The sequence below is a fragment of the Chamaea fasciata genome, unplaced genomic scaffold, assembly GCF_029207755.1.
Source record: "Chamaea fasciata isolate MVZ Bird 193981 ecotype frontalis unplaced genomic scaffold, bChaFas1.0.hap1 SCAF_3, whole genome shotgun sequence".
Lineage (NCBI taxonomy): Eukaryota > Metazoa > Chordata > Aves > Passeriformes > Sylviidae > Chamaea > Chamaea fasciata.
Genome location: NW_027094088.1, coordinates 89,851,339 through 89,865,328, shown reverse-complemented (window position 1 = coordinate 89,865,328; position 13,990 = coordinate 89,851,339). Strand labels below are relative to the sequence as shown.

General features: G+C 33.7%; 1 protein-coding gene across 1 annotated transcript in view; it reads right to left on the bottom strand.

Annotated features, from left to right (window-relative positions):
• Window positions 1-13,990, bottom strand: part of HMGCLL1 (3-hydroxy-3-methylglutaryl-CoA lyase like 1) — a 79,622-nt gene that overhangs the window by 41,139 nt on the left and 24,493 nt on the right. Inside the window, 2 exon segments of the mRNA XM_066179765.1 lie at window positions 9,421-9,569; window positions 11,272-11,367. Of these exon segments, the coding sequence (XP_066035862.1) occupies window positions 9,421-9,569; window positions 11,272-11,367 (245 nt within the window).

Genomic DNA, 13,990 nt, shown 5'->3' with positions numbered 1-13,990 from the left:
GGAGCAAGGACAGAGGGAAGAGGATAGGGTATCTATATTTCTTAGGAGAAAAAGCAAGATCCTATGTGAAGAAAAGCAGCAGAGAAAAGAGAAGAGTTTGAGCAATAAATTACAGAGGCAACTGGGATTTAATTGTGAATTCAATTAAGTTGGAGAATACAGCTGTTTTTTAAAAAGATAGCAGGACTGGAAAAAAAATATACCATAATGAAAAAGACTGTCCTGATCTCAGAATATTCACCAGAGACACTCCACAGTATGAGAGCAGAAGCAAGTATCTGGGAGCTCACAAAGTGGAATCTGCAATGGAAGTGTTTAATTCTAAGTACGTGCTTAAATCTTTGCTGAATCAAGGCCAGACATAGCTTAACTACATCTTCGGCACACAAAAAAAGAAAACAGCCCATGAAGCCAGAGACAGAAAGAAGGACTTGCAATTGAACACAATGATACAGCTGCTTTAGCAACAGACAGGTATATGCTGTTTTGCTCACTCAGGTTAAAGAAATCAAAATCCTTCCCTTTAAGAAAAAGTGATAAAAAGAAGTTTTCTACTTGTTTCATCTGGCAGAGCTTACCCAGTGTCTCATCTGTCTGCAGATTTCACTGCAGACGAATATCATTCAGTCTTCTACTAAATTGTTTCCTATGCATATAAAAAAACCCCAAAAAACCTCACAAGTTTACTGTGTAATATTTTGCACAAAAATGCTGAACAGCCTCTGGGGATGGGGAGGGAGAAGGAAGTGCAAGTGAGTTTTCAATTTCTTCCAGTACGCCAAAACCAAATTTCAATGTTCCACAACTGGTATAGACAGTACAAGGTCCCCATGATCAAGGTCACTATGAATGGTGATAATCACATTGGCACAGTGCCTGTGAAGTGAAGGATATAAAACCGCAAACAGGGTAAATGAGAAAACATTTCTTAACCAAAGTGTGTTAAGAGGCAAATGAATCCAAGCAGAAACTGAACTCCATATTGTAATCAGCCCTTGTCAACTTATTTCAGCAGGAGTCCCAGAGCAGATCCACAGCTGCTACCACAGCTGGAAGCATGAAGCCTCCTGAGAAGCCAGTTGCAGACTCAGATGCTGCTGTTTCCTGTTTATTATTATAGTGCAAGTTTGCATATAATTCACCATGTTCACTGCAGATGTATTTATTTTTACTGGATGTTTGTGCTAAAATGTACATGCCTATTATTTGGTGAATTCATAATAAGATTGATCTATTCTGTCTCATTGCAAAGAAAATCATTTGTTAAAGACAGGGAATCATTACTGCAGGGAGAGAGAAAACCCAAAGAAGGGAAGAGAGAGAGAAAGGAGATTCTTCCAGAAACAGACTCTCCAAGCCAAGTCCAAAATGTGTAAATAAGGCCAGGATCCTTTTTCCACATTTGATTTAAAAAACAACCAAAAAAACCCCCAAACACCCTCCCTCCCCATCCACCAAACAAAAAAGAACCAATCTCTTCATGTATTTAGTACTCAGTTACAAGTAATATGTATCCTTTTCTCAGTGAATACTACAGAAAAAATAGTTTTTAGTATTTTTAAATGCCAAAAAAACCACTGTTAAATTGTGACAAAGTTCTAGAAAATAGTTACTTCTCAAAAAATATAACCAAACTGTTACAATAATGAAGGGCCACTTAACCATTTAACTTTCAATGACTCTCTCAAGTTACCTATAGAGCTATCGGTAATATTCTAGCAAACACATCACATTGTTATCTTAGAATTTCATAGTAATTATAATTTTCACATCTAATTAATGCTACCCTTTAAGATGACATGGGGATCATTTTTACTTCCCACAGGGATCCCTCTTTTTGCTTTTTAAAGCAGCTCTTCTGGCCTGCTATTAGTATTTTCTCTCTGCCAGTAGAGAAACAATGGGTAAAAGTTGGTATAAATTTATTCCTCAGGAAAACCTTCACACAGTGCAATCATCCAGAATGACAGAGTCAGTACAATGGCTTCAAGATCCTTTTCTCAACCTGTTCCCAGTACAGAGAAATTCAATAAGTCCCCACATCCCAGCAATCTGGCTCCTTAAACTTCTCCCGGGCACTGATTCCAGCTGGCTTAATACTGCCGTAACCCTGTAGATTTGCTTACCATTCACATACAAAAATGTGTTTCTTCCAAGTCCATTAAATGCTCATCTACATCTTCTTGTTTCCATAACCCCAAATACATAGGCTCACTGATAGTGACATGAAGGTTTTACACTAGTTTTACTATCTAGAAAAGTAGTAATAGTATAAATCACAATAATCTCAAAATAATTGTGACTATGCTGAACTACAGTGTAGTCTTTAAAATGGACAATCAGCAATGTGAAAAAAACATGTATTTGAGCCCTAATTATTCCAAAATACCCGAAAATATGAGTTCTGAATTTCTGTCTGTATTTTTAAGACATACACAGCTTTGAACTGCATGTATTCGTGCAAAACTGAACTGTTGAGTTTATCTTATGGTATTTCTAATGACATCTAAAAGGTTCACTACAGTAAGGCCATCCAAATATCTCAACTTAAGCTACTTAGGATGGACTGTAATAAAAGAAGAAAAAAACCCGTTGTTGAACTGAATTATAAAGATCTGATTATCTCGATAATCAGAAGTTTTAGACAATCAGGATGTGTCCTTATAAACAAAACTGGCTTAACTATTAGTTTCTAAAACCAATTGTTACAAGTACATGAAAATAAAAAGAATTTATTCTTCCAAAACTTTTTTTTCCGAAAGAAATCTAGATATCATTAGCACAAAGACAAAGATAACTAAAATCAATTATTTAAGTCTTGATTAGATTTTGTTTAATGTGTATTAGCATCAAAGTGAACCAGTAACTATCTCCTATAATCAACAAGGAGTTACGTATGTTGCAACCTGTAAGCTTTATTAGAGCATAACACAAAAGGTGGTAATGATAATAATAATAACAATAATAATAATACACAACACTGTTTGCTACCTATCTGTCATGGAAAAAATATAACTATATTTCAACTATATCAACCAGTATTTGAATTCTGTACAAACACAGATGTAAGCCAAATAGTGATACATTTCAAAATGCTTTTATGTACTGTGAACTGCACCATACAAATCGTTCTCAAAAGGCATAGGACATAAACAAAGGAATTACATAGAGCAGTTCAGAATTAATGTGTGATCGCATGTGCGCTATTTACGAAGCAAAATTGCAGCAGCTTTGTAAGGAAATGCCTCTAGAGGTATTCTACAGCAATCATTTGCATCTGTTCTTTTTACACTGAACCTCTAAACATTTGCATACACATTCACATTTGAAAAAATGGTCTTAAAAGGGCTAGCCACATGAAAATTTTTCAGATCTGGGACATAAATACAGCTGTTAATTGCTGACCATGGAGAAGTGTTTTTTTAGTAGAGGAAAAAAATTAAGAACTTTCAGGCTTATATACCCGGTTCATTTTTTATTAGGAGTAAGGCAGTCCTATATATTGGATGTTTCAGAGGGAGATAGTCTGATTTCAAGTCATGGTCAGAGGACCCAAAGCACCATTTTTGAAAAAGAGAGAAAAATACCAGTCCTTATTTTGTTTACTGTTCTATTGCACTAATTGCAATTCATTCCTGTGTCTTTTTAAATTTTGGAATACATTAACTTAGAAAAATCTAGCTTAATGGAATACATTAACTTGGAAGAAACCAGCTTATTCAGAATTTACTTAACATTTTCTTCATATGTACATTCATGATACACAACTTAAAGGACAATTCAAGTGACTACTTCCAATTACCATTTCCCACCTTTTTTTATCAATCCTGGCTGTTAAGACTTAATTTTAAATCACTGAATAAGTTGTGATACTTTTAATAGTACTTGAATAATGCATTGCAAGGTGCAAATTTAAAACCATCACTATTCTGTGTCACTTTACATGTAAAACACATATAACAGTAATTAGCAGACCACACAGTTCATAACTGATTTGGCTCAGTGTCCTCACAGAGTGTGTCCCAGATGTTATTGTAAATTTCTTATACATGTACTAAAAAAACTCCCAAACTAACCCAAAAACACAAACAAAAACCAACAGAACCCCACCCCTTTAGGATGCTAATAAATGGTCTAACTTTTAAGACCATATGCAACATTTCAGTTCTTCATAAATATTTTAACTGATTTAGTAAACATTTAGAAAACTGGACTGTGCTACAGATTTTAAATGTGACAGCTGACAACATAAATTTTCTGGATGGTGATAGAGTCAATGTTAGTGCAGCTGTAGTAACAGTAAGACATGCGAAAGCTTAAAGTTTAGTTTCAACTGTTTTGAGTACATTTTTCATAAGATTCAAGTATTGCAAATGATTTATGCTCACTACATAAATTGTAAATTGCCAGTAAAAATAGGAAATACAATTTGAACCCCTTAAAATTATTTTTGGAAGTATTTTACAACTGCTCAAATAAGGAATTAAGGCAAGGCACTAAATTATCCATTTCCTGCAAATAAATAACGCTTTAAATGATAATAGTGCTTTACAAAGGAAACAATCTCTGTATTGAAATGAACACAAATACAGATTATGCATATTATTATTTTTATTACTTTAGTAATTCTAGCAAAATATTTAGCCTACAAAATTTATATTCGAATTCAAAATGTGTAGTCCTGGGAGCTTGCCTGAGGAAGGGCTCCCGGTTTTGGCTACGGTTCTTTAAATCAGCCAATGTTTAAAAGAGTGATTAAAAACTAAGTGCAGAGAGTAAAAATATTCCTCTGTAGTAGCTACAGTCAACAGCTTCATTTTGTAACACCTTGCAGCACAAAGCCTATTAATACCATTTTTCTATCTCTTGTAATTTACACAAATTATAAGATCCTAATCTTTTGCTTATGCAGAGGTAGGAGGGGATTTATTTGTTTTTACTCCTGCTATCAGAGATAGTCATCCACAGCCTAGCCTTAGACAGGTCACCTACAGAATTACCAACACTGGATGGACCTAAACTCCTCTGCAGCTAAAAGGATGGATCATCCAGAGAGTGATTCATCTTATCCTATGGCAGGTACTTTTAAAAAGCACATGCAGTAAACCACAGCAGGAAAGTTGTCTAATCCCTTTTAGTAACTACTAGAAAATTTAGGATGACAAGCTCAGGCTTGTTGTGTGGACATGCTCAGATGTGCCTCATGTTATAACAATAGTGGAAAAAAAAATTATTGTCAGTAAATAATAGCCACGCAACAAAAAAGCTGCAACTAATCTTCTTCAATTGGGTAACAACCAGACAACCATGAGAACCTATTCAAAATACTGAATATCAAAAAAAAAAAAAACTTGCCACAAGCCCTTGACTGTCTAAGCATTTAAAAAAAATTGTGTGGAATCAGGATACCAAAATGCCATTTATTGTATCAGTCACTAAAAGCAGCTTCTTTAGCAGAAGCTAAATATGGGATCATAAATCAAAGGCTTTACTAGCTAATTCTTCTTTAATTCTTTCATTTCCAGGAAAAAGTCATCTGGATTGCACTGAATACTTCTGTGAAATCTCAGTTTAAGTTTTACTTTCTGATTATCTTTTATTTTTTTCATTGAGAAATAGAAACCCAGTGTTTTATCTCATGAAATACAATTAAAAACTCCAGAAGACTTCCAAATGTACTGCAATATTTGGGAACTGATGAACTGCTTTCTCTCAACTACTACTGAATTCCCTACAGTAGTGCAAGCTTTTCTACCAGAGAAAATCATAGTTTAGTTTTCTAGAATTAACTCTGAGATGACAGACTGCTTCCATAACCTCTCCCCTCAAAAGCATCTGAAATGTTGTAAACAGATTTATTTACTTCCTGGATTTGGCATTCAAAACTGATGCTTCTTCTTTAAGAGTATTTTTTCATCTTTTAACTAATTAAAAGTTTTAAGTTCACCTTCTAGATATTTTTTCAACTGCTGGGAGATCTACTATTAAAAAAGGAAGTCCTTGTGGATCTTCTATTTTGATATTTAGGCTTCTGCTATGTTTTTCTGGTCTTCAGAATTCTACTCAAGAAAACACCGGAAATTTAAAGAAAGTAGTGAAGTATAGGGACACAAAACAATCGTTTTTGATTATTATTTCTGAGCAATCATTCTGTCTCAATGCTTCCCAAAGACTCTTGTAACTCTACAGCCCATGAGGACTGCACCTGAATGAGTATGAATAGGGAGGGACACAAGTCAAAGTATCACAATACTTTGCAATTATTCTCTTTACAACATATTTGTCTAAAATCTGATCCATAGTACTATTTTATTTCTCATTAATTACTATTTTGTTATCTTAAAATCTTCCCAGGATGGATTTTTTAAAAGTAATCAAAATTCAAATGTTTAGGGTTAACCAGTTCTCTTTTATCTTCTAACTTACAGTGTTCAAAACCTTCTTTCTAATATTTTCATATACTGAAATCCATGTTCAGTGGATACTGAGATTTATTGCCTCAGAAAAGGTTTTTTGTTATGAAATAAGGCTCCATATTCAGAAATTTAGATTCTCAGCAGGTTTTTAGCAGATTGGCTACTTTATTATTGAGTTATATTAGATGACCCCTGGATAAATACCAGCATTTCTCAAACTTTTTGATTTGTGTAACATTAGTCTATCTTTTTATCTCTTGTGCCTCACTTCTGTTTTTTACTGGATAAATTAATTCTCAAACTAATATAATGTGATGAAGATACACAAAACATTCACATAAAAGTAGTTCCTCTTCAATATACATATCCTCTCTATTTTAATACTTTACTTCATTACAATCCCACTGATGCCAAGATGATTTTTGCCTTTTTTTAAATACATGTTTTATATAACTTTTATGTATCCTCAGTACTCTTAGCATGCATACTTGTAATTCCTTACATCTGATAACTTAGCATAGTCCTTTGCATATTCTGTTAGGCCAGGAGACCAAACATCCTAAAGCCTTGTAGAAGGAGACTGGAAAGCCCTACTCTATCGCGGGAAACCAAGGTCCTCTCTAGAATACATCCTGTAAACTGGAGATTTGGCCCATCCTGGGGGGAATTCCATGGATGGGGGAATATTACACCATTCATCCAGGCCTCCCATTGAGGCATTCTTGTTAGAAATGATAATTTGTAAGGTCTATAAAACTGTATATGTAATCTATCGTGTGCGTGCATTTCGGCACATTCCACCTTGGCAAAACGGTGCACCATAAGGATCCGTATTGAATACTCAGGTAAAAACCCTTTATCCCTTAACTGTGTCTGGCTCTCAAAAAGAAAGCTATGGATAGAATGTAATTACATAATTTTCATCCACAACTTTGAATCTGCTCACTTGGTAGCATATGTGATACTAAGCAGTTCACTGTTGGTGTTCTGTAACATACTGCACCTGGCATGACAGACTCAATAAAATTTTCCTGCATGTACTGTACAAATTTCATGTTATGTTTGCCTATTGCACTGAAATTAGAGATATCTACTGGATACACAAAGTAAGTACTTTCAAAATATAATCTGACTGTATTTTCCCTGAGTTCAACTATCTCCTTTCTCTTCCTCTCTGTATTGCTCTGTTTGTTTCACCACGTGGTTCTTGATATTCCTCCCTTTTATCTCTTTGCTTTGTTTCTGTAATTTAATTTTTTTCTTTGCTGTTCTGTTTTACCATTTTCTGCCTCCTGCTTCTTTCTCTTTCTTTTCTGTTTGGTTTGTTTGTTTGTTTGTTTGTTTTTCTGTGTGAAGAAAAATAAAAGCCACATGGTTTGTATGATAGTAGATAACAAATGTATGGGAATGTTGTAGAATCCTGTCATGGGAACTGTTACTTCCATCATGTCAGTGTATCAGTGCCAGAATAATTCGTTCTGGTATGTTACAAATGCAATAGACATAATCTGTGGGGAGGGGGAAAGCATCAGGCTGGCACTTTTTTAAACATGTGAAAACTAGTGCACAGAAGACAAATTAATATTTTAAGCAGAAAATAAGTCTACAGTACACCACCTTCTTCATCACCTACAATTTACAACTTATGGACAAGACCCAAAGTCCCTTTTTTGACATTTTCTTAACTATGCAAAAACTTCAACAAATACATAGGCTTTGAGGATTTCCTGTATGGTTGGTTGCCTATATTGTACCATTTAGTTGAATTTTATTAGTTAAATGCAGGAATATGAAACAGAAAATAACAGAAAACAGAAGTTTAGTGTAAAAATGTTCACAAGTGAATAAGGTTTGTTGCTGTACACTTGCTGAATTGACTGCCTATTCCTTTAACCACACCTGTCTGGGACCTAAAGTTCAGGCATCCTTGAGTTTAATCCTCCTGGAGAACTCAAATTGCTAGTTATGGTCTCAGCTCAGAATTTAGTTTTAGAAAAAATGTGACGAACAATGGTGGCAGAGAGTTTTTAAATAACAGACCTTACACAAGAAGTTGCTCAGGGAGGCAAATCATGACTGCTGGCAGATTAGCAACTGGAAAAAGTATTTAAACACTGGTACAAGTTACTATTTCTTCATACAGTGAACATCCTTACTTCTTTATTCAGTGATTTTCCTCCTGAAATATATCCAGGCTAAGGAAAAAGAACCTAAAAAATCCCTGACTGATTTTCATGTACTTAGTCTCTAAGGTATCTACCTCTACCTATTTTCAAGTCCACGTATTTTCTGAGCATGATGTAGTTCACACTACTAGTAATCCTCAAGGAATCTCACGGCTGACTATGCGAACCCTTCGGCATTCAAGGACCTTCACAAATAATCTTATGTAAGTAGTTCTTACCTGTGATAGAAAAGAAAATGGAAATAAAAATTGCTACTGTTCAAAAGTACCATTTGGGATATTCTATGTTAAAAAAATAAATGCTGGACAATTCTAGACTTTCATGCACTAGAGACAAAAATTTCAGTGCCTAGGTTTTCAGGATAACATACACAGAGTATATCTTTTCTTTGGAGTAAATTTGTTTTATCACTTTTATACCTTGATGTTGCAATGTATGAAGTGATATATTATGAATTCTACAATAAAATAAAAAAAAAAATTGTAGGGCATTTTTTAGGGTGCCAGCATTATGAATTCTTGACAGCACAAAAGAAACTTTATTCTGTCATCTGTGATAGTAAAAACTAATTTGTATGATAAAATCTCATAAACACAGATTTCATTTTTCAATTTCCACAGCAAAAGAGTCACTATCATAGCTAAAAATTAAAAAAACCTAAATATATTCTATCCTAAAAATAAAAATCACAGTAAACACTATTATTACAATTCATCTACAATGTGAACATTTGCTAATAAACTTTTCTACTGGTACCAAATAACTGCTGTAACAATGATTCCAGTAACTCTGTATTACTTTAGAATCAGTATATTTACCCACGCACTGGAATATTCATATTCCTTGCAGATTTAATGACTTCTTCAAACCTTTCTATGCTTTCTTCAATTGAACAATTAATATTCATTTTGCTAAAAGATTCAGATGCCGCGCCAAATACTGAGACTTCTGTAGCTCCTGCTGCAATCTAAAAACACATTTCAAGAAAACAGATAACACAATGTTGAAGTATTAGATTAGGCATTTAATTCTGTACAATATTCTAAAATTTTAAAGCACATTAAGTGTGCCATTCATATCTAAAATCTAACTTTAATTCCAATTTTTTTAAGTTATAGCATATAGACATATTGAATCAACTTTTGAGATCACTCACTATGGAATATTTTCTGCCTCTTCTTAGCAGTTAGTTAAACATGTTTTTAAGCTGATGAACGATAAAGGTAATAAGATGTAAGAAATCACATGAACCAGCTATACAAACAACAATTGATACCTATATTCACATTTTCAGAAAAGTAAAAGATCACACAATAACTCTCTCACTGTCTGCTCCTCCTGAATACCAGGAAGTCATTCTCATGCTTGGGAAAGCTCTCTGTGTGCATATGCCTAGAGCAGCAACAATAACCAACAGGGATTTCCGTGTTAGAGCCAACTCTAGGATCAAGGGCGCCACTGGTCTTGGTGTCAGTCACTAAGGATAATATGGAAAATGTGTACATGAGAGTCTGCTAAGAGAAGTCTAAGACGAAACACCAGTCTAGAAAAGGTGTAAATGTGGTGACTTCACTCTAGGGGCAATTGGCCTGAGCTTGTATTCAGTACCTCAGTGCCTCAGTAAATCAGCTACCATGAGGCAAACTAGAAGGCTGAAAGCCAGCTGATAGGAGAAGAAAATAAGCTTAGGAGAATAGTGAACTAACTCCCACTCTCCAGTCAGAAAAATAAGCTTGTTCAAGGAAAAAGTATGGAGCTTTTGCATTTACTCTTTCCCTCTGCAGGATAACGTCTAAAATTCAGCACTCTTACAGGGAAAAATATTCTTTCAGATTGAGGGAAAAAAACATCAGCAAGGAAGAATGCAGGAATAATCTACAACTATTGTTTCATTGCTTTCCCTTCACCATATCACTAAATACAGTATAAAGCACAATTAATTAAACTTATACAAGCTACCATTGAAACAAAGTTGTAGCACTATAATCTGACTGTTGATAGTTAAGTCAACTACGCATAGGGTTCTGTTTTAACAGATATTTCAGTATAGGAACTGTGATAGACTAGACTACAAATGCCCACCCAGCAGTATACTCTCCAATTACAGCTTGTCCTACATAAGGACAAAAGTAGAAGCATTAAAAATTTCCAAAAACCAAATAAAGTGTAAAGATTTGACTAATGGTGTCTACATTTTAAGATGACTGAACTGCTCCATTTTCACATTTTTACACACTTCAAGTCTATAATTTTGACTATTCTGGAAGAACTGAAACAATTTAAACTTTCAAACCCAACCAAAATGAAATCCAGAATTGCTATAAAGCTTTTTCATTTAAATGAGTCTTTTCTCATCCTTCTTCAGTATTTTCCACCAAGACACTCTTCAGAAACTTTTCTAGGGCCAACAAGTTGAAGAGAAAGAACTGCCTTGCTCTTTATATACAAGCATCATTTAAAGGAACTTACAAAGTTCCTGGTCAATGCCTCCACTAAAATACGAGCTTAACATCACTCTGTGAATTTCCCCATTTTTCATAAAGAAAATTTAGAGTTTTCAGTGAAAAAAACCTTAGTTCTAACATTAAAAAGCTAGTTTTTGGTACTGAACTGAAAGTGTCTGAAACATAAAAGAGGTAAATGTGGACAGCTCCTATGAAGGCACTTACAGCACAATGAAAACCTTGAAGATTAGGTGTGAGAACGGGATATTGGACTCCAGGATGCCGCTCAATGCCCCTCATTACTTCTTCATGATCTGCCATCTAAAAGATATAAATATTTTGTATTGATCAGCAGTTATTTTCTGATTTTATATCTCTAAATAAAAATTGTCTTAGACTGTGGTTTTGCCTTCATTACTTTTACATTTCATACCAAAATTCTAACAAGTGAGTTAAACTGATTTTATACAAATACTCTTTTTAATTTCTTAAATTTTGACTATTTGCATTGTAAAGTTCTTAGATATATATGAATATAGAACTGGGGCTAAGATTTCTACAGTGTTGCTTTGTATGTATCTGTAAAAATATAATTTGCATCATAAACTGACAGAATTATGATCATGCTATTCATGAAGTGTTACAGCAACTTTGAGTTTGCTTCACTGGAGTTGATAAGTGAAATTAACAGAATAGCTGAGATTTAAAACACAGAAATCTTGAAAACTTCAGCACTCTGAAAAATGCAACTTCACAATGTTAAGCATAACTGAACTTGAATTACTCAACTCTGTAATCTAAACACATCTATTCTTAAAAATACAGCAAAATCCACTTGTCTGCATACTGCAATGTTTTAATATATTTGGCAGTTTCTTCCTAAAGAAGAAAATACTTCTTTACTATAGGAAAGATCAGAGTACTTGTTTTCCTTAGTCTCCCCTCACAAAAGAAAAATCTGCCTTTTTAAGATATTCTTACATTTAATCTCTCATACATTCATTATTAAATATACTCCCTGAACTAATGAAGAAGGTGAACAAAACTTATTCATTTAATAAAGTGCAGATTCTTTAGATAAGCACATTTTCTTAAAAGAAGTGGGTTGAAAACAAATATTTTTCAATGGTGTGCACACCTAAAAACAATACAATTAATAAAACATCCTCTTATTTAATGTCTTAAAGATTCTGAGTTTTAAAAAAAAGAATAGTACATTTTAAATGCTTTTTAAATGAGCTCTCACAAAAGCAAATCTCTCAAGCAAGCATTGTTAAGGTGGGTTTCTGTTTCTTTCCACACTGGTGAAAAGTATTTTGAGAAGTACCATGTGAAAAGATATATGAACTACACAGCTTTCATTACTCCTTACTTTCAGCAGATGCCTTATTGATAGCTATGCAGTACCACAATTCAAAATACATGGCATTAAATTATACCACATTATTAACTAAGAATACTACTTGTAACCTGGAATCTTCCTGTCACTGGCTTCCTTCTATGAAAATGAATGTATTAAAAATATCTGAAAAATCCATGTATTCCTCTTCAAGTATAAGCCCACCATGTATCTATAAGGAACTAAATTGGTCTGATAACCTCACAAAAAACCTCTGTTAACACCTTAGTTTTTTAAGGACAATTTTTCATTCCTCAATTTAATATAATTAGCTACATTTCCCAAGGCAAAAAACAATGTCTGAAACCAAACGATAAATTGAATGGCAAATCCTGGAACTAAATTCACTCTCCAAAACTATAGCCTGTCTTAAAATATACTGGAAAACCAAAATGACACTTTTTCAACCAGTATAAAACTGCCAGATCCAAATAATATTATATGTATTAAATCTGTCCCACTGCTATTTTTCCTGTAAGTAAAATCTCATCTTTTCACATATTGCATGTTATAAGATTTTTTAAATTGTAATAAAATATTTCTTTTCCCAATTTCTTTAAAAATAAGCTTCCTAATAGTAGATATTTATAATTTTTGGCTGTTTATATTATAGGTGTGGGATCCTGTTTTATATGGCACCTTGCTACTGTGGAACTTTTTCTTTTAGATTTTTCAGTAAAAAAAAATCTTTGCCAAAAACAACAGTGGATGGGAAACCATAAAAAATTTAAAATACTAAAACCAGAAATAAGTGAATGAGTGATCTAAACATAACTGTAAATTCTATTCCTATGACCTATGAAAAAAAGAAAGAACAAAGAAAAGTCAAGACTGCACTCTGTCAAAGCAACACAATCTTATCTTTAAAAAAAAAATTAAACACTAATTAAGCCATTAAAATATTCAGACATGAATTTGAGATAAGAAGGGATTGCTCATTTTTTTCTCAACTGACAAACCGGTGCTTAATTTGGTACTTGTAATGGCTCACAGGAAAAGGAAACAAACAAAAATGGAAGAAATACACCTTTGCTTTAGACTTTTTCTTCTAACATTTAAAAACTACATTATTCTCTGTTGCAGTAACTAACAAAGTGTGATGGCAGTTAGAAAAATTTAACCTATTCCCTTTTAGCAGACAACATATGGTTGACCCTGCATTGATGCCAAAGAAATTCTGCATTGTCACTCTTCTTTTCACCTTTCCTATTATCCTTCTTTTAGACTCTTCCCTGGTGACACTGAGAACACAGAAATAAAGCAAAGGAGTCCCTCAGAGTGTTGTTTGCTTTGCTAACTCATGAATAAACCTGGCTGTGCTATGTTTTTCTCAGAGAAAAGCCTAGAATACAGTCCAGGCCCAGGATGGATCCTCATTTAAAACGGACAACTTTATCTGTATTTTGCTAGATGTCCAATATACAATAGTCACTGTTAAAACTGAAGCATTTTCTCAAATTAACTTCTTGTTTTAATTTGTAAATAACTTGTATGCTTCTTGTCAAATATAAAGTATTCAGATGCCTCTGTGCAAACAAGTTCTCA